This window comes from Phyllobates terribilis, unplaced genomic scaffold (genome assembly GCF_046119375.1).
Source record: "Phyllobates terribilis strain yellow unplaced genomic scaffold, ASM4611937v1 Scaffold_7__3_contigs__length_470593459, whole genome shotgun sequence".
NCBI lineage: Eukaryota > Metazoa > Chordata > Amphibia > Anura > Dendrobatidae > Phyllobates > Phyllobates terribilis.
This window is the reverse complement of record NW_027362767.1, coordinates 422611767-422633319: the sequence shown is the minus strand read 5'-3', so window position 1 is coordinate 422633319 and position 21553 is coordinate 422611767. Positions and strand designations below refer to the sequence as shown.

Genomic DNA, 21553 nt, shown 5'->3' with positions numbered 1-21553 from the left:
TGCTTCAGCCAGAAATCCAGTTAGATCCTCAATTCCCCAATATTTGTTAGAAAACCTCAGGCTGCGTGCCCACGATGCAGATTTAATGAGTTTACACGGCGCCATTTCCGCTGTGAAAACGCATTAAAAAAAGCATGTTAAGTTGTCTGCCATGTTCCCCAATGATAATCCGCATGTGCTGTGCACATGCTGCGGAGATTTCCGCTGCGGATTATCATTGCGGAAAAAATCCGCAGCACAACCATTTCTTGTGCTGAATCGCTGCCATTGACTAGCATTGAACCGCATAACATCCGCATGCATACATGCGGATATGAAGCGATTCAATGCGCGCATGGTACCCGGGTCTGGAGAAGAGGAGACTCTCCTCCAACCCGGGTACCATTAATAAATAAAGGATTAAAACGTAAAAAAAACCATTATACTCTCCGACGGACCCCGGTCTCCTCTGTCCTCGGCGTCCCACGGTGTTCTGAAAGGACCTGCGCTGACGTTATTTAATCATGTGATGGTCACGCGAACGCTGACGTTGGTGGTCGCGTGACCTTTCAGCTGACTGAATGACGTCAGCGCAGGTCCTTTCAGAACACCGCGGGACGCCGAGGACAGAGCACGCCACCGGAGAAGGAGACCGGGGGCCGCCGGAGAGGCAAGTATAATGTTTTTCTTCATTTTTTACGTTTTAATTCTTTTTTTTTTTTTTTTTTTTACCATTGATGCTGCATTTAGGCTGTGTGCCCACGTAGCGTTTTTCAAGCGTTTTTGATGCGGAATTTCCGCAGCGGAAACGCTTGTAAAACGCTTGGTAACCTGCACCCCATGGTCCCCAATGGGATTCCGCAAGTTCTATGCACATGCTGCGGATTCTTCCGCAGCGTTTATGCTGCGTTCAAAAATCCGCAGCATGTCAATTAATTTTGCGTTTCCGCAAGCAGAATTGCCTTTGTCCAATGCATAAAAAACGCAAGGCAATTCCGCATGTGAAAAACGCGCAATAAACGCGTGCGGAATTCCGCATGCGTTTTTCCGGGAGAGGACTTGCAGAAATGAAGCAGAAATTTTCTGCTTCATTTATGCAACGTGGGCACATAGCCTTAAAGCAGCATAAGTTGGTCACACACTATAAATCCACACTATAAATCCATGCCGGTTGCATGGGTTTATATTGTGTGACCAACTTGTCAAGCACTTTTCCAAGTAATGCTCAAAATAGCTTGGAAAAGCGCTTGAAAAAACGCATGCGGAAATGCATGCAAAAACGCTTTTCCCTGGCAGAAAAAACGCATGTAAAATCCACATGCATTTTTTATGCCAAGATGATGCAGAAATGCTCAGGAAAATTTATGCTTCATTTCTGCATCGTGGGCACATAGCCTCACAAGACATCTCCCCTTAATATTTCTATTTTGGGCTAAAGATCAGAATGAAAGGCCCCCGTAGCGGTGGCGTACCTGCTGATAGACCTCGAAGCGCTGGGTCCTGGCAGCTCCATAACTTGATTGAGGAGGTTTTGCCCTGAACACAATAACAGTGTGAGCCGCGATACGACAAGGAGGAGGCAGAGGAGCCGCGCGATACGACAAGGAGGAGGAAGAGGAGCCGCGCGATACGACAAGGAGGAGGAAGAGGAGCCGCGCGATACGACAAGGAGGAGGAAGAGGAGCCGCGATACGACGAGGAAGAGGAGCCGCGATACGACAAGGAAGAGGAGCCGCGATACGACGAGGAGGAGGAGGAAGAGGAGCCGCGATACGACGAGGAGGAGGAGGAAGAGGAGCCGCGATACGACGAGGAGGAGGAAGAGGAGCCGCGATACGACGAGGAGGAGGAGGAAGAGGAGCCGCGATACGACGAGGAGGAGGAGGAAGAGGAGCCGCGATACGACGAGGAGGAGGAAGAGGAGCCGCGATACGACGAGGAGGAGGAAGAGGAGCCGCGATAAAACGAGGAGGAAGAGGAGCCGCGATACGACGAGGAGGAGGAAGAGGAGCCGCGATACGACGAGGAGGAAGAGGAGCCGCGATACGACGAGGAGGAAGAGGAGCCGCGATACGACGAGGAGGAAGAGGAGCCGCGATACGACGAGGAGGAAGAGGAGCCGCGATACGACGAGGAGGAAGAGGAGCCGCGATACGACGAGGAGGAAGAGGAGCCGCGATACGACGAGGAGGAAGAGGAGCCGCGATACGACGAGGAGGAAGAGGAGCCGCGATACGACGAGGAGGAAGAGGAGCCGCGATACGACGAGGAGGAAGAGGAGCCGCGATACGACGAGGAGGAAGAGGAGCCGCGATACGACGAGGAGGAAGAGGAGCCGCGATACGACGAGGAGGAAGAGGAGCCGCGATACGACGAGGAGGAAGAGGAGCCGCGATACGACGAGGAGGAAGAGGAGCCGCGATACGACGAGGAGGAAGAGGAGCCGCGATACGACGAGGAGGAAGAGGAGCCGCGATACGACGAGGAGGAAGAGGAGCCGCGATACAAGGAGAAGCAGCGATACAGCACAACGAGGAGCTGTGTTATGATGAGGAGCCACGATATAACAAGGAGTTAGTTGCTCCCATGCTCACCTCTCCGCACACTGAAGCTCAGGCTCCACTTCTCCTTGGGTCATCGTGCTTTGGGTCGGCTGAACGTGTGGCGTACAACGAGGAGCCGCCATACGAGGAGGAGCAGCGGTATGACACGACGAGGAGCCGTGATACGACACGAGGAACCGCAATACAACGAGGAGCCGTGATGGGTGAAGTGATACAACACGACGAGGAGCCGCGATATAACGAGGGGCCCCTGTCGCTCCCTCCTCAGTTCTCCGCGCACTCACCTTCCTCCTGACACTGATGCTCCGGCTCCACTTCTCCTCAGGTCATCGTGCTTCGGGTCGGCTGAATGTGTGGCATACTGGAAACAGAAATCAGGGGAGTCTTAATCTTTGGTGATCCCCCACCTTAGTGTATGGTGTCATTTCCAGTGGCTCTAAGCAATGGCGATCAGAACAAAATAGGGATTTTTCGTACTCACCGTAAAATCTCTTTCTTGGAGCCTTCATTGGGGGACACAGGACCATGGGTGTATGCTGTTGTCGCTAGGAGGTTGACACTAGGCAAAAAAAGAAATAGCTCCTCCTCCGCAGTATGCACCCGCCTACAGGCACCAAGCTCACCAGTTAGTGGCTAAAGCAGTAGGAGGAAGATAAAACAGTTAACTATGCAATGCCCAACGGGGCACAACCGTGAAAACTAAATTAGATGCCCAACTGTACCTATGTCCAAAATCAGGGAGGGTGCTGTGTCCCCCAATGAAGGCTCCAAGAAAGAGATTTTACGGTGAGTACCAAAAATCCCTCTTTCTTTATCGCTTCATTGGGGGACACAGGACCATGGGACGTCCAAAAGCAGTCCCTAGGGTGGGAGACCAAAATACAGCCGCAGACTAGGTCTGACTGCGGGCAACCGCTGCCTGCAGAACCTTCCGTCCAAGACTGGCATCAGTCGAGGAATAAGTGTGGACCTTGTAAAACCTTGAAAAGGTGTGGTGTGAAGACCATGTTGCGGCCTTACAGATCTGAGAAGCTGAAGCCTGATGGCGAACGGTCCAAGAGGTCCCCACTGCCCGAGTGGAGTGAGCCCTTACCCCCGGAGGGGGATAATTGTCCTAGACACGATATGCCTCCAAAATGATCGAACGTATCCAACGGGCGATGGTTGACTTGGAAGCAGGAAGACCCTTGCGACGCCCCTCAGGGATGACAAACAGGGCGTCCGAACGCCGAAGGGAAGCCGTTCTAGAAAGGTACACATGTAGAGCTCTGACCAGATCCAGTTTGTGCAGGGATTTCTCCCGTGGGTGCACTGGGGCCGGGCAGAAGGAAGGTAAAACAATGTCCTCATTGATGTGGAAAGAGGAGACTACTTTTGGCAAAAAAGAAGGCACTGGCCTGAGTACTACTTTATCTTGATGGAAGACCAGAAAAGGGCTGCAAGCTCTGCAACCCTCCTAATAGAGGTAATGGCCACCAGAAAAGCCACCTTCCAGGAGAGAAGAGAGGCTGAGATGTCCTGAATGGGTACAAACGGGGGCTGTTGAAGGACGCTCAGGACCATATTAAGGTCCCATGGATCCACCGGGGGGCGATAAGGCGGCGCCAGGTGAGCCACCCCTTGTAGAAACGTCTTGACCTGAGGACGGAAAGCCAAGTTACGTTGGAATAGAATGGACAAGGCCGAAACTTGGCCTTTGAGAGTGCTTAGAGTCCCGCTTCCAGGCCAGACTGAAGAAAAGCCAAAATGACCAGTAGCGAGAAGGACATGGGAGCTAGCTGATCCTTCTCGCAGTGACGAAAAAAGGCTCTCCAGGTTCTGTGGTATATGCGCGAGGTTGCGGGTTTCCTGGCACTAATTAGGGTCTGGATGACGTTGCCCGCAAAACCCGCCTTCTTCAACACTGCAGCCTCAACGGCCATGCCATTAAATTCAGAGAACGAGAACTCTGATGAAGAAAAGGCCCCTGAGAGAGGAGGTCCAGATGGTCCGGTAGTCTCCAGGGGGAGTCGACGAGCAGGTTTACTAGATCTGCGTACCAGACGCGTCTGGGCCAATCCGGGGCTACTAGAATTACCGGAACTCCTTCTGTCTTGATCTTTTTGACGACCCGAGGGATCAATGGTAGAGGGGGAAAATGATAGGGCAGCTGGAACTGAGACCATGAAATGACTAGCGCGTCTTGAGCGATTGCAAGGGGATCGCGGGACCGGACTACAAAGGATGGAACCTTGTGGTTTAACCGAGACGCCATGAGGTCGACGTCAGGCGTGCCCCATCGTAAACAAATCTGATGGAACACCTCGGGATGGAGAGACCATTCTCCTGAGGCAAGGCCCTGTCGACTGAGGAAGTCGGCAGACCAATTGTCAACCCCCGGAATGTGGACTGCTGAGATTGCCAGAACTGTGTTCTCGGCCCAAACTAGCACTCTTGCCACCTCTTTCAAGACGGACTTGCTGCGCGTTCCTCCCTGACAGTTTATGTACGCCACAGCCGTGGCGTTGTCAGATTGTACGCAGACTGGGAACCCTGCAAGAATATCCTGCCAGTGACGCAACGCCAGGTAGATCGCCCTTATCTCCAATATATTGATCGGTATGGAGACTTCGTGGGGACTCCAACGGCCCTGCACCGTGTGGTGGAGGAAGACTGCCCTCCAACCGATGAGGCTGGCATCTGTCGTGACCACCTGCCAGCGAGCGAAGCGGTAGGAATGACCTCCCGGGTCTGAAGGAAGAAGGGCGAGTCCACCATATTAATGACCTTCTCACCTGAAGAGGTAACCTGATGTGTCGATCTAGAGACGACGGGTTCTTGTCCCATGCCGACAGAAGGGCCAGTTGAAGAGGCCGGGTATGGAACTGGGCAAACGGCACTGCTTTCATAGCTGCCACCATTTTTCCCAAGACACTCATGCACAGGCGAAGACGGCGTGGATTTGGGTCGGAGAGAAGGTGAATCCCCCGATGGAGTTTCTTTTCCCTCGGGAGAAGGACTCGGGCATGCTTAAGCGTTGAGATGGGACCAGGGAGAATTTGTCTGTGTTGATAAGCCAGCCTAACCGAGAGAGCGTGTTCAGGGTGATCTGGAGACTATGGAGACAATCCCTGAACGTGGGACCCTTGATCATTAGGTCGTCGAGGTAGGGGATAATTACAATCCACCGGGCTCGTAGAATGGCCATGACCGTCGCCATTACCTTTGTGAAAACGCTCGGGGCGGAGGCAACCCCGAAGGGGAGAGAAGTGAACTGGTAATGTGCGTTCTGGAAGGCAAATCGAAGGAACTTCTGATGTGCTGCGCAGATTGGGATATGAAGATAGGCATCCTGAATGTCCACTGAACATAGATATTCCCCGCCCTCCATCGAGGCGATTACCGACCTGAGGGACTCCATTCTGAAGTGCTGTACGAGTACCTGTCGGTTTAGTTGTTTGAGGTCTAGGATCGGACATAGTGAGCCGTCCTTTTTTGGAACGACAAAAAGATTGGAGTAAAAACCTGAAAACCTTTCCTGAAGGGGGACTGGAACTCCTGAGCGCAGAAGGGAGGCAACAGCCTGAAGGAAACCGGGAAGCAGAGATCGATGCGGGGGGCGGGACCTGAGAAATTGTGTTCCTGGTATGGCGTTGAACTCGATCTTGTAGCCTGAGGTCACAATCTCCTTGACCCAGGCATCTTCTATTGCCAAGAACCAAGGGTCTCGGAACAGAAGTAGACAGCCGCCCACCCTGGGAGAAATCCCAGGTGGGAGTGACCCGTCATGCTGAGGAAAATCTGTTGGATCGTGATCGGGATCCAGAGAGCTTGGAAGAGCTACCATTTGCATGCCAGTTGGGAGTGGGCCTAAAGGTAGGTTTACGTCTCTTTTGCTGTGCTGAGGTATGGTCCTGTTGAGAGGAGGGTCCCGGTTGAGCGAACCGACGAAAGGACCAGAACTGAAGGGAACGTTTCCTAGGAAAGGGGCGATTAGGTCTCGGCTGGGGAAGGGAAGTGCTCTTGCCCCCAGTGGCATCAGAGATGATCTGGTCTAACTTAGACCCAAACAGCCTGGAGCCCTGAAAAGGGAGATTTGTTAGTGATTTTTTGGAGACCGGGTCGGCGTTCCAAGCCTTCAGCCAAAGAATTCTACGTATAGCGATGATGTTGCTAGAGACGCGGGCTGAACAGGTAGTGGCGTCAAGGGATGCTGTGAGCAGATATTTCCCTGCGTGGGCGATCTGATCCGCTAGGTCAGCCAGATAGTCTGGGGAAGCCCCGTGAGGATGCCTTGCCTAAGCTGTTTGGCCCATGCGGAGACTGCTTTTGATACCCAAGTTGAGGCGAGGGAAGGACAAAGGGAGGTGCCAGCAGCCTCGAAGGCTGACTTAGCCAAGGCCTCAACCTGTCTATCCGTAGTGTCCTTGAGGAAGGAACCGTCAAGAAGAGACAGTACCGTCTTAGCCGAGAGACGAGAAACAGGAGGATCCACAGAAGGGGACTTCGTCCATCTGCTGACGAGGTCGTGGTTAAAAGGGCTATAGCATGTCTAACTGTTTCTTTCCAGTGAAGTGCTTTTCTGGATGCTCCCACTGTTTCTGAAAGACACCATCAAATTCTGGTTAGAAAAGGTGCGTGCCGGGCGCTTGATTCTCTTGAAGGAAACGGAGTAGTCCTGAGAAGGGCTCTCGTCCTCTTTAACATGCAGAGTCTGATTGACGGCCGATATAAGGCTGTCAACCATGTCCTCGACTCTAGAATATTGGTCCGTGTCGGATCCAGAGTCAGAATCTGATGCCGTGTCTGATTCCGGAGCGACCTCTGGGGAAGAGGTGTGAGATGCAGGTAGCATCTTGGAGTCTGGAGAGCTGGAGGATGAGCTTGTGTGAGTCCGTTTCTGAGAACGTGCCCTCGGTCTGCCCTTAGGAGGATGGGGCAGGGGTGCTTGCGAAACGTCTGTGGGAACGTTCGGAGCACTAGTGGCTGTGGATAGCATGGGCAAGCGTTCTAGGACCTGCACCAGAGATTGAGATACCTTGGTGAGGTCAGAGACAGACTGGGACATAGCAACAGTCCACTCCGGAGGAGGGAGAGTTACTTCGTCCTGGGCGGCAGGGGGGTCTTGGGGTGCCAGCATGGTGGGAGGCTTGCAGGTAGAGCAGAAAGCCGTTGTCAGACCCGCGAGCCACTTAGTACAGCAAAGAATACAGCCGTAGTATGTGACTGTGTGAGCGGGACTGACAGAAAGCTCCCTGGGTTTGGGCATATGTGTCTAACCAGGAATACTGCAGAGGAGGGAGCCTGTGGACAGGAAAGGGTGTGTGTAGGTGCCAGAGCAGAGCCTACCCGGTCTGGAATGTCCACGGTCCAGTATCCCCCGTCGGAGACTCCGGAGCTGCAGAGACAGGAGCAGGGCTGCGGTGATGAGGCAGTCAGACAGAGTGATGCTGCCGGAGCCAGAACAGAGAGCAGCGTAGAGGGGCGGGGCCGGAGCGGAGCGTGCTGTCCTGAGTAACCTAGGGGAGCCGAGGCTCTGATAAGCCCGCCCACATTGCTTCTGCCTAAGAACCCAGCCGCTGATAGGTCCCCGGGAGAACTGTGGGCGTGGCAGAAGCGTCACATTGCTCCTCGGTCCTGATTGGCCGATTGCCGGAGGCGCCCCCCGATGGAGAAAGCGCGGGCAGATTTGCCGCGCAAAAAGGAAAAAGAAGGGGGGGGGGGGTTGTGGGGGACACCATGCTGCGGGTGCCATGAAGATGCGAGGAGAGGGGGCGTGGCCAGGGAAGCGCTGCTGTAAGTGAGCGTCGGTGGAGATGTGATGCCCCCATTAATAATCCACGGGATTTAGAGGACCCGCTGGCAGGCAACTCTGTGCCATATCCAGTGTTCTGAGGGACCTGGGGGGGGGCTGAGGTTGGAAAGCAGCAGGAGTGGGAGGGATTACCTTTGTTAGAGGTCCCGATGCCTCTACCGCTCCCCTTCTGAGGATGGTCACAGGAGGTCCTCCGTGGATAGGGGGATCCTGGCTCTTCCTCCTTCCCGCACTGACCGGTCCTGGACAGTGCAGGAGACGGTGTCGTCCCCAGAATCTGGGGGAAGGTCACCGTAGTGACCACCGTCTCCCTCCCAGGCCGCTCCGAGGAGGGGGCTGGGGTGGGGAATAGGCAAGGACTGGCCACCGGGAATCACTCAGTGACAGGGGATAGGTCCTGCCCAGCGGGTCCGAGAGTGGGCGATGTGGGAAATGCCACACTGCTCTCTCGGTCGCTTGAGAATGGGAATAACAGGGGACGCAGTGTTCCCTATTAACCCGGAAGAGCTGTATCTGAAAAATAAAGAACAAAGATTAATAAAACACAACAGGGTTGGATCAGTAGGATCCAGGTCTACCCCCTACAGACACTAAGCTTAAACTGGTGAGCTTGGTGCCTGTAGGCGGGTGCATACTGCGGAGGAGGAGCTATTTCTTTTTTTGCATAGTGTCAACCTCCTAGCGACAACAGCATACACCCATGGTCCTGTGTCCCCCAATGAAGCGATAAAGAAAGAGGCCGCGCCAGGGGCCACAGATACCGCCCGCAGGGCCCTCCGTGGGGGGAATGTGGCGACAAAACACACAAATGGGCCCCCATGTGATACATGGTCAAGCAGAGCTCTGTAGAACAGGAGCCGTCAGATGGCGGTGGGGGTCCGTCAATGACCATTTTTCTAGGTCTACTTGCCTCGTTTCTGATGTTGTGCGGATGTGTCCGGCCCGCGGTGGACAGCTGGTGTAGGGGCTGCAGTGCTTGGCCCATTGGGACGAGCGGAGGCTGTGGAGCTGCGGATGACAAGGATCCGAATCCCATCACTGGGAGCGGGGCGTCCACCATTGACAGGAGAACCTGACACAGAAAGAAGGGCCAAATATTAAAGGGGATGTCCATCAGAACGGCATAGTCTCGTCATCCTGCATGGAAAATAAAGAAACTTTGTAAAGAGTCTCGGTTTACATTTGGTATCTGCAGCTTCGTTGTATACCGATGTGTCTCCATGGTTACATACTTCACAACGCGTGTGTAGTCGGATCCAGCAGTCATACTTCTTTCCATCCGTCCCCAACTTCTTGCCAACATACATTTCAGAGATGAGCAAGAAGTAGGGAACCGATAAAAAGTGTACAAGTGCAAGCTTAGACTACATGGCAACACATAATTCTGCACAGGAGCTGCAAACACAAAACGATAGGGCGTTTTTTTTAGAAATCAGGCACAATACAAGAGTGTGCGCAGTGCCGGACGAGTGTTTCCGTGCACTCACCTGCTGGGTGGGCGCTGTAGTGAGGTATCCGCTCTGTCCGGTGTGATGTAGAGGAGCAGAGTAGTAATCAGATGCAGACGCCATGTCCTGTCTGACCTGAGAGCAATAGATCATATTACAGATTGTCCACATATAAGGATAGGGCTTTAAAACAAAAACACAGCACCACACCTGTCCACAGGTTGTGTGTGGTATTGCAGGTCATCCTGATTGACTTAAATGGAAGGGAGCTGCAGTACCAGAAACAACCATAGGCAGGTGTGGTAAGACAGCCATGTTTTTGTAATTCTGAACAATCTCGCAGCACGAGAATCAGTCTATGTCACCGTGAGACGCATTTCATGACGTTCCCTCATGTGAATCTGTGACGAGTCCTGTATACACATCACACGGGAGACACCGAGACTGCTGTATACACATCACACGGGAGACACCGAGATTGCTGTATACACATCACACGGGAGACACCGAGACTGCTGTATACACATCACACGGGAGACACCGAGACTGCTGTATACACATCACACGGGAGACACCGAGACTGCTGTATACACATCACACGGGAGACACCGAGACTGCTGTATACACATCACACGGGAGACACCGAGACTGCAGTATACACATCACACGGGAGACACCGAGACTGCAGTATACACATCACACGGGAGACACCGAGACTGCAGTATACACATCACACGGGAGACACCGAGACTGCAGTATACACATCACACGGGAGACACCGAGACTGCAGTATACACATCACACGGGAGACACCGAGACTGCTGTATACACATCACACGGGAGACAGCGAGACTGCTGTATACACATCACACGGGAGACACCGAGACTGCTGTATACACATCACACGGGAGACACCGAGACTGCTGTATACACATCACACGGGAGACACCGAGACTGCTGTATACACATCACACGGGAGACACCGAGACTGCTGTATACACATCACACGGGAGACACCGAGACTGCTGTATACACATCACACGGGAGACACCGAGACTGCTGTATACACATCACACGGGAGACACCGAGACTGCTGTATACACATCACACGGGAGACACCGAGACTGCTGTATACACATCACACGGGAGACACCGAGACTGCAGTATACACATCACACGGGAGACACCGAGACTGCTGTATACACATCACACGGGAGACACCGAGACTGCAGTATACACATCACACGGGAGACACCGAGACTGCAGTATACACATCACACGGGAGACACCGAGACTGCTGTATACACATCACACGGGAGACACCGAGACTGCAGTATACACATCACACGGGAGACACCGAGACTGCAGTATACACATCACACGGGAGACACCGAGACTGCAGTATACACATCACACGGGAGACACCGAGACTGCAGTATACACATCACACGGGAGACACCGAGACTGCAGTATACACATCACACGGGAGACACCGAGACTGCAGTATACACATCACACGGGAGACACCGAGACTGCAGTATACACGGGAGACACCGAGACTGCAGTATACACGGGAGACACCGAGACTGCAGTATACACGGGAGACACCGAGACTGCAGTATACACGGGAGACACCGAGACTGCAGTATACACGGGAGACACCGAGACTGCAGTATACACGGGAGACACCGAGACTGCAGTATACACGGGAGACACCGAGACTGTAGTATACCCATCACACGGGAGACACCGAGACTGCAGTATACCCATCACACGGGAGACACCGAGACTGCAGTATACACATCACACGGGAGACACCGAGACTGCAGTATACACATCACACGGGAGACACCGAGACTGCAGTATACACATCACACGGGAGACACCGAGACTGCAGTATACACATCACACGGGAGACACCGAGACTGCAGTATACACATCACACGGGAGACACCGAGACTGCTGTATACACATCACACGGGAGACACCGAGACTGCTGCATACACATCACACTGGAGACACCGAGACTGCTGCATACACATCACACTGGAGACACCGAGACTGCTGTATACACATCACACTGGAGACACCGAGACTGCTGCATACACATCACACAGGAGACACAGAGACTGCTGTGTACATTACATAGGAGACACAGACTGCTGTGTACACATCACATAGGAGACACCGAGGCTACTATATATACACATCACATAGGAGACACCGAGATTGTTGTATATAAATCACATAAGAGACACCGAGACTCTCCGGAGCTATGTGATACACAACGTCTCAGTGTATCTGTTGTGATGCAGCTTCATACTGTCTCCTGCTTGTGCTAGGTTTTTCATGGTCAGCTCTTACAAACAGATAGCAGGAAAACCAACAAAGCAACACTTCATCTAACAGAAATATACTGGAGAATAAGCACACGTCTCTTATAGACATAGAAAGCTTTCATGAGTCAGGATAATGTTATAACTTGCAGCTAGAAGGATTTGAGAAATCAAAATTGGGATGACATGACACAGCTGCCATATTGTACAGTGTATGGAAGCAACTTAACTGTGATTAAACAGATGACTGCTAAATATTGCTGGTGATTAGCGGTCTTATCAGAGTACTACTTCACTATGATCGGACACTGTGCACTGACACGTATTCCAGCAAAATGGTGAAAATGTTGCATCATCTGGAGCATACCTGCACCAGGTGCTGCTGCTGGTCGCTGCCGACTTGTGCTGGGCAGTAATGCCCACTGTAGAGGAAGGCCGGAGCCTGGTACAGGAGGCTGCCTGCGGGCACTTTGCTCAGGTCACTGAACTCCAGGTACTGGCCTTTCAGGGCGATACCCGAGAGGAGAGCGGATGTTGGCAGCAGAGCAGGAGTGGAGGCTGGCGATGGGGCTGCATGCAGGTACAGAGGCTGGGATCTGTCAGGAAGAAGAAGAGCAGAGGTAGATCTCAGGACGGTCACATATGGCAAAAAGAGAGGTAAAAGCTGAAGGCAGAGGAGTAAAAGGAGGGAATGGCAGGTGTGTGGTCAGGAAAGTGTCTGACCTGTAGGGCTGCAGAGAGGGGGTCCCAGGTCTGTACCCACTGCCCGTGCTAGTGACATGGACATCCACCTGACACAGAACACAAGCAATGGAAATTATACATCCATTTTACTAAACAGAGATCCGGTCGGCGCAGTCCTAACGGAGGTGCGATTAATGCTCTCGGTACCTGGTAGTATTGGTTTGGATACACTCTCTGGCTTCTGTCATCTGCAAAGATCCAAAAAGATAAAAGATGAGCAAAATATATCAAGGACAAGGATTGGTCCCTATTTAGTGTGAAACCGTGGTCAGACAAGTGAGGCCACGTCAGTTGGAGATCAGGTGACGGCCTCAGCTCAGGACCACCACGGGTCACTCATCTACCGGAGACCAGGTCCTGCTAGTTCTGTACCTAGCAGCTGCGATCTCGTCCCCTCCGGGTGGGCAGGCGATGCCGTGAGCTGTCGAGGGTCCATCTGGGGGACACCAGCTACCGAGTTTGGAGGGGGGTTCCAGGACTGTGACGAGGAACCTGTCTGGAAGTTAACAGTGAATGTTAAGATGGAGGAAATGGCAACTTAAAAAACAACATGAAATGGGTAAAGGATAGCGCTAGAGATGAGCAAGAAGATTAGCCCTCCCCCGGTCCGACGGCCAGACCATGGCGGTGCGGACTTACTCAGACAAGCGAATGGTAGCACCCTGGGCGTAATGTCGCGGGGGCCTCATACATTATGACATTTGTCGCGGGGGACTAGTAATCTCACTATGCACCCAGGATGCCGCCATGTGAGTGCCAAGGGAAGGTCGCACTGCCGTGGTCCGGCTGTCATGTAGTAACAAAGTGTGCGCCGGACCAGGGGAGTGCAAATGATTTTTCTCATCTTTGGACAGCAGAAGAGAAGTGGCCCCCGGGGAGCTTATCACGTGGGTGTGCTTACCAGGCGGGGGTGCTGGCTCGCCGTGCCCAATGCATCTCTGCCCTGCTTGGTGCCATCAGTGGACGCGCACAGCTCCTTTACAGAACACAAATGTTTAGTAAAGACCTGACCGTGACAGGACGAGGGTCACAGGGTACATCTCATACACGGGCCGTTACCTTAGTACTGGGGGACGGAGGAGGCGATGAGAGGCAGGACGGGGGGCCGGACACACCAGGACACTCGGATGAGGACTTCTGGGCCCTTTCCATTCCAATTGGATCAGGAGGAAGTCCTACTAACTGTACGAGAGGTGACATTAACAAAAAATAAACCAAGGAAGCATCCGGGAAAAGAAAGGCGCACAGAATGTCTCAGTTACCGGAAAGCGTCCATGCGGCGGGCGACCTGTAGACCTTCCAGGTCTTTTGCCTCCTTCGGGCTTCATCCCTCCGTCCGGGGAACTGCGCTGACTACAACTGCTGGACGACAGCTGGGAATCGCTGCTCAGATCCACCCCGCTGTCCGACTGACTCATCTAGGATCCGGAGACGAGGAGGTAAGTGTTAGTAATGCCCGGCGGCACAAGAGACGTGTGCTACAACAAGACACGATCCCACTTGCCTCGGTGGTAATGGCGTCCTCGTAGGTGTTCAGAGGCTCCATCCAGGAGTCCACGGGGTACGGAGCGCCGAGCTTTCCTCTGTCATCTGAAGTTAGGTGTTATGGTGACGCCACACGAACAGAACCAAAAGGGACAATGGGAAATAAAAATACATTAGAAGAAAAGACATTTAGGGCAAATAATCCAAAAAAGAAGAAGCCCCGATATATGGATAGGTGATAACGTGGGGATAACCGATAGTGAGCCAGGAGCGGCCATGTGCCATAGTGTTAACTTACTGCTCTGCTCTCTATTCCAGACCCCGAGTGACTCTAATCGATGGCCACGAGGGAGGCGCTGCGTCCACGACTTTGCAGACACTGACATCCCTGCATGGGATACGGCCTACAAAAAAGAAGGGAATGTTTTCAATATGGTCATAGGCATCACCTGCTAGTTAAAGAGGTTAGCCATTATTATTTTATTTTAATGGCCTTTAAGATGACAAATCACATCCTTGTACCTCCTGTGAAATCTCCCGTGGCCGTCGACCCCGCACACTTCGCTTTTGCGCCTGAACCGCGAAGCTTTCACCGACAGATTCAGCGCAGCCGCCGAGCATCGGATCTGCCAATGGAACACAACTGGTTAACAACACCACGTCGTCCAATCATTTCCCCATCACTGGGATACGCCGTCTCCGGGGGTCCGAGCTGCAAATCTGAAATCTTCAGCACCGGCCGCTCCTTTGGCCAGAGTGGTACATACAAGAGATTTCATGACGAGCGTGGACTTCGCACACTAGAGCGAGTCTCTGACGTCACTCAGGCAGCGGAGGACCGGAGCCAGGATAGGAAGGGAGAGTTTCCCTTTAACTCTAAACAACATATTACCCAGAGGGTAAAAAGAACCTATTTAGTTCCTGACTAGTTTCACCTATACAGGCTTCCTCAGGGGGCCAGAGCTATAATGATTGTGAAAAAAGGAGGGAAAACCCACATCCACCAATAATCTCCTTCACTGGGACAGCTGGCACCCACCTGCCTTATAAGCTGGAATACCAGTGGGCCAGTATCTCCGTGCCAGTCGCAATTGTTCTGATGATACCTCTTTCGTCAGAGAAAGTAGAAATCTCTTTGCACAATTTTCAACAAGAGGCTATCCAAAAAGGACATGATATAAGGCCTACAATAGAGCGAAGACCGCCAATAAGGATTCGCTTATAAGTTCATATAAAACAACATCAGAGGATAAAGTGATCAGATGTATTGGAACCTACGACGATCGGGCAAGTGTAGTCTATAATATTATGCAGAGATGCTGGCCCGTTCTTTTAGCAGATCCTGATTTGAGGGAGATTATTGGTGGACGTCCACAAATTACAATCCGGAGAGGGAGGAATTTGAAGGACCATTTCATTTCAGTGCTGAGAAAGTAATTAGACCATTGAACTGGCTGGAAGAACATAACGGAGGTTCTAATCCATGCGGAACCTGCTCGTCAATGGTGGATGGACGGAATCACTATATTAAAGGATCAGATCAACTGCAGATCCAAAGGGATCGTGTATGTGGCTAAATGCCCATGTCCAAAATTATATGTGGGTAAAACCACGCAGGAATTCAGGAGGATTTCAAAGCTTCTTAGTTTCATAAACACGGAGGTGGATACCCCGTTGTCTGGGCATATGAGAGGAGGGCATACACAAAATCCACTAGACCTGGAATTCTGGGGGATTAGAAAAATTAACTTAGGTCCAAGAAAGTGTAATTTAGCCAGACTTGTACTGCAAGAATAGGCCACATGGATCTACAGGCTGAATTCTCGGGAGTCCCTCTGGCCTTAATGAGGCTTTCATATGCCTTCTTGTAGGAGCCGTCTCTATTGCTATTATACTGTAAAATTGAAATAATTCAGCCAAACTCGTGGAGTATATAAATTAGTTAGGGAGTCCTATATTTTTTTTAGTGGTGGCTTTTATTAATGGTCCAATATATAGAACATGGATTTAAATTTGATCGTTAATTATCCAACCTTTTGTGTAATATTTACCTTTGTTGTCTCTTAAAAACAGATATAATATCTATTGCCCTATCTGGTGAAATGTATGGTAATGTAAGACCATGCATGTATTTTTTTTAAAGGGAATCTGTCACCACTTTGGAGTTATCAGACCTCTTCTATGGCCATACAGGGTATAGAAAAGTAAATCTATACCCACCTGTATGGCCCATGGTAGAGGTCTGATTGCAGAGAAATCTGTTTTTATAAAAACTCCGTTTCTCACAGGCTTGGCATCCCCTGGACGCCAAGAAATCCCCACCTATGTGCTTATTATTCCCACAAATCCCCGCCTATGTGCTTATTATTCCCCCAAATCCCCACCTATGTGCTTAATTATCATATTTCCCCCTCCCCTGCACGTCACAAGACCCTGTGACGTGCACTGTGCTCCCTGACTTCCCGGGCATGCGCAAAGTGCCGCTTACATAGAGCTCACATAGAGCGCGCTCTTCTTCATCCCGGCCCCGTCTCTCTGTGCTCTGCCCTGCAGGTTTCTATTGCGCAGGCGCCGGGAAGTGACAGTGACTCCACAGTACCTGCGCAATAGAAACCTGCACGGCAGAGCACAGAGAGACGGGGCCGGGATGAAGAAGAGCGCGCTCTATGTGAGCTCTATGTAAGCGGCACTTTGCGCATGCCCGGGAAGTCAGGGAGCACAGTGCACGTCACAGGGTCTTGTGACGTGCAGGGGAGGGGGAAATATGATAATTAAGCACATAGGTGGGGATTTGGGGGAATAATAAGCACATAGGTGGGGATATAGGGGAATAATAAACAGGCGGGGATTGCTTGGCATCCCCCGGATGCCAATCCTGTGCAAAACAGTTTATAAAAACAGATTTCTCTGCAATCAGACCTCTACCATGGGCCATACAGGTACGTATAGATTTACTTTTCTATACCCTGTATGGCCATAGAAGAGGTCTGATAACTCCAAAGTGGTGACAGATTCCCTTTAAGGAGAGAGATGAGCTCTTTATTTTCATCCGATACCTTTTGAGAGATATATATATGTACACACATACACACACAGTACAGACCAAAAGTTTGGACACACCTCATTTAAAGATTTTTCTGTATTTTCATGACTATGAAAATTGTACATTCACACTGAAGGCATCAAAACTATGAATTAACACATGTGGAATTATATACTTAACAAAAAAGTGTGAAACAACTGAAAATATGTCTTATATTCTAGGTTCTTCAGAGTAGTCACCTTTTGCTTTGATGACTGCTTTGCACACTCTTGGCATTCTCTTGACGAGCTTCAAGAGGTAGTCACCGGAAATGGTTTTCACTTCACAGGTGTGCCCTGTCAGGTTTAATAAGTGGGATTTCTTGCCTTATAAATGGGGTTGGGACCATCAGTTGTGTTGTGCAGAAGTCTGGTGGATACACAGCTGATAGTCCTACTGAATATAATTGTTTGATTCTGGCATTAGATCTCTGGACATGCGCAGTAGGCACCTTATTTTTGTGTCTATTGATAGACCTTCTGACATGCGCACAAGCACCTTTTCCATCTCTAGATACGATATGTTCACTACGGCGCATGCGCGGTGACATCAGCATACGCGAACACTGACGCGGCTTTGGATGACGCCGACACTTACCCACCAATGGAAAGCCTCGATACCGATATGGCAGGGCTAACAAGATTGGTGTGCAGCCCGGATCGATGGGATTGGAAGTCAGCAGTGAGGGTAAGAAGCGCAGGCGCCGCTGGCTACGTATGGGTTGGACACTGTATTTGATGACACAGTGTAATGAAGTGGTTGGCATCTGACGCAGCAAACAGGCATTGGCTCCATTCTCTCCAGGCATGACTGCAGAAATGAGGCGGAGGCATGTGGACATGCTAATAGCATTTCTATTGGATCCGTAATGGTGGATGCTGGCCCTGAATGGCCCAGGTTAAGAACGAGCATATATCCTTATCTATTAGCCTTCATCTAAAGACCTATCATGTGAAATCCAAGGTCTTTTTTAAGGTCCATTTTTCACAATCATTATAGCTCTGGCCCCCTGAGGAAGCCTGTATAGATGAAACTAGTTTGGGGAGCTATGTGTGTATTTTTTTAGTTTCTTTAGCGGAACTCGTAGGAAGGAGAAATGAAGGTATTTGCATACAATATCCAAGGAGTCCGTTTCCCCACTTTAACCCCTTCACAACCTTGCGATTTTCTGTTTTTTTGCTTCCTTTCTTCCCAGAGCCATAACTTTTTTATTTTTCCCTCAATATGGCTATGTGAGGGATTATTTTTGTGGGATGAGTTGTACTTTTGAACGTCACAATTGACTTTACCATATCATGTACTGCAGAACGGGCAAAAATTCCAAGTGTGGTGAAATTGCAAAAATAGTGCCTTTCAACAATTGTTTTTTTTTTTGTTACCATGTTCACTAAATGCTAAAACTGACAGGCAATTATGATTCTCCAGGTCATGACGAGTTCACTGATACCAAACATGTATAGGTTATTTTTTATTTAAGTGGTGAAAAAAAAGTTCAAAGTTTGTAAAAAATATATATATAAATAATTATAAATATATAAATATATACACTGCTCAAAAAAATAAAGGGAACACTTACACAACAGAATATAACTCCAAGTAAATCAAACTTCTGTGAAATCAAACTGTCCACTTAGGAAGCAACACTGATTGACAATCAATTTCACATGCTGTTGTGCAAATCGAATAGACAATAGATGGAGATTATTGGCAATTATCAAGACACCCTCAATAAAGGAGTGGTTCTGCAGGTGGGGACCACAGACCACATCTCAGTACCAATGCTTTCTAGGCTGATGTTTTGGTCACTTTTGAATGTTGGTTGTGCTTTCACACTCGTGGTAGCATGAGATGGACTCTACAACCCACAGAAGTTGCTCAGGTAGTGCAGCTCATCCAGGATGGCACATCAATGCAAGCTGTGGTAAGAAGGTTTGTTGTGTCTGTCAGCGTAGTGTCCAGAGGCTGGAGGCGCTACCAGGAGACAGGCCAGTACACCAGGAGACGTGGAGGGGGCCGTAGGAGGGCAACAACCCAGCAGCAGGACCGCTACCTCAGCCTTTGTGCAAGGAGGAACAGGAGGAGCACTGCGAGAGCCCTGCAAAATGACCTCCAGCAGGCCACAAATGTGCATGTGTCTGCACAAATGGTTAGAAACCGACTCCATGAGGGTGGTATGAGGGCCCGACTTCCACAGATGGGGGTTGTGCTCACAGCCCAACACCGTGCAGGATGCTTGACATTTGCCACAGAACACCAGGATTGGCAAAGTCGCCACTGGCGCCCTGTGCTCTTCACAGATGAAAGCAGGTTCACACTGAGCACATGTGACAGACGTGACAGAGTCTGGAGACGCCGTGGAGAGCGATCTGCTGCCTGCAACATCCTTCAGCATGACCGGTTTGGCAGTGGGTCAGTAATGGTGTGGGGTGGCATTTCTTTGGAGGGCCGCACAGCCCTCCATGTGGTCGCCAGCGGTAGCCTGACTGCCATTAGGTACCGAGATGAGATCCTCAGACCCCTTGTGAGACCATATGCTGGTGCGGTTGGCCCTGGGTTCCTCCTAATGCAGGACAATGCCAGACCTCATGTGGCTGGAGTGTGTCAGCAGTTCCTGCAAGATGAAGGCTTTGAAGCTATGGACTGGCCGCCCGTTCCCCAGACCTGAATCCGATTGAGCACATCTGGGACATCATGTCTCGCTCCATCCACCAACGTCACGTTGCACCACAGACTGTCCAGGAGTTGGCGGATGCTTTAGTCCAGGTCTGGGAGGAGATCCCACAGGAGACCATCCACAACCTCATCAGGAGCATGCCCAGGCATTGTAGGGAGGTCATACAGGCACGTGGAGGCCACACACAATACTCAACCTCATCAGGAGCATGCCCAGGCGTTGTAGGGAGGACATACAGGCACGTGGAGGCCACACAATACTGAGCCTCATTTTGACTTGTTTTAAAGGACATTACATCAAAGTTGGATCAGCCTGTAGTGTGTTTTTCCATTTAATTTTGGGGGTGACTCCAAATCCAGGTCTCCATTGGTTAATAAATGTGATTTCCATTGATGATTTTTGTGTGATTTTGTTGTCAGCACATTCAACTTTGTACAGAACAAAGTATTCAATGAGAATATTTCATTCATTCAGATCTAGGATGTGTTATTTGAGTGTTCCCTTTATTTTTTGAGCAGTGTGTATAGATATATTTTTTTACACTCTTCACTTGCTTCAATAGTCTCCAGACAAGCATCTGATCGCTTGTGCTACACATAGCAGGGCTTCAGGGCTATGTGTAGCAAAAATCATCATGTCCTAGGAATGCCGGCCACCGGGAGGTGCTTACAGCAGATCTGCAATGACAGGCATCTGCAGACCCCCGGTTGTCATGCCAACCGATCGACACCCCGCTGTCATGTGACAGGGGTGCAATGGGCGGCGTTTGTGACAAGCTTCTGGTGTGCTGCTGTTAGAGGCACATGACAGCTGATCAAATCAGCTGTCACGTGCCTGAAAAGATGCAGGCACAGCGCCGGAGCCCGCAACAAATGCCGCAACACAACCTATGACATACCTATACATCATAGGTCGTGAAGGGGTTAACATTTTCACTTGTTTCACCCCCAGAAGCCTCTCCGGCTCGCAGGGTCTTTGTGGATAATATCCAAGGACTCAATAAGAAAAGGATGAAACGCGTTTCTCTGAGACTCTCCTTACACGACTGCTATCGGATATAATAAGAGCCCACTGACCTGTCCTCGGCTGGCACCGGCCACTGGGAAGTTCCACGTTTGGCTTCACCGCTATTGCTTTGCCGTGTATTTGCTGGCCGAGTTCACTGAGCGCCTGATGGATCCCTGCTGGGTCGCTGTGAATCACACGGTCCACCCGATAGACTGTGCTCGTATTGGGAGGTGGGTGAGAGAGATGGACAGAAGATGGTGGCCGGTCGTCGTTGATCCTGCCGCTGGAATGATAAAGGACACATATAGAAATGGGATAAAGCCGAGCTCCCCTGACAATAGCCGGAGAGATCTGAACTCACCCTCTATTCCTCGGAGACGGCCAGCTTCTCTTTTCTCCGGACCTGCCACCTCCACCACCACCCCGTCCGGATCTCGGA

The 21553-nt window shown here is 50.9% G+C and overlaps 1 protein-coding gene across 2 annotated transcripts in view; it reads right to left on the bottom strand.

The window, feature by feature from the left end:
- The window catches only part of PRRC2A (proline rich coiled-coil 2A), a 35672-nt gene that overhangs the window by 1229 nt on the left and 12890 nt on the right, over nt 1–21553 (bottom strand). For both annotated transcript variants that reach the window (XM_073641816.1, XM_073641817.1), the window contains exons 16-31: nt 21476–21553; nt 21183–21397; nt 14873–14976; nt 14649–14754; nt 14370–14455; nt 14128–14283; nt 13925–14047; nt 13767–13841; nt 13238–13361; nt 13013–13053; nt 12845–12912; nt 12489–12717; nt 9825–9920; nt 9248–9409; nt 2828–2904; nt 1452–1515 (exon numbers count right to left, since the gene is read on the bottom strand). The exon at nt 21476–21553 is cut by the window's right edge and continues 1848 nt beyond it. In XM_073641816.1, the coding sequence (XP_073497917.1) occupies nt 1452–1515; nt 2828–2904; nt 9248–9409; nt 9825–9920; nt 12489–12717; nt 12845–12912; nt 13013–13053; nt 13238–13361; nt 13767–13841; nt 13925–14047; nt 14128–14283; nt 14370–14455; nt 14649–14754; nt 14873–14976; nt 21183–21397; nt 21476–21553 (1804 nt within the window). The remainder of the gene's footprint in view (nt 1–1451; nt 1516–2827; nt 2905–9247; nt 9410–9824; nt 9921–12488; nt 12718–12844; nt 12913–13012; nt 13054–13237; nt 13362–13766; nt 13842–13924; nt 14048–14127; nt 14284–14369; nt 14456–14648; nt 14755–14872; nt 14977–21182; nt 21398–21475) is intronic.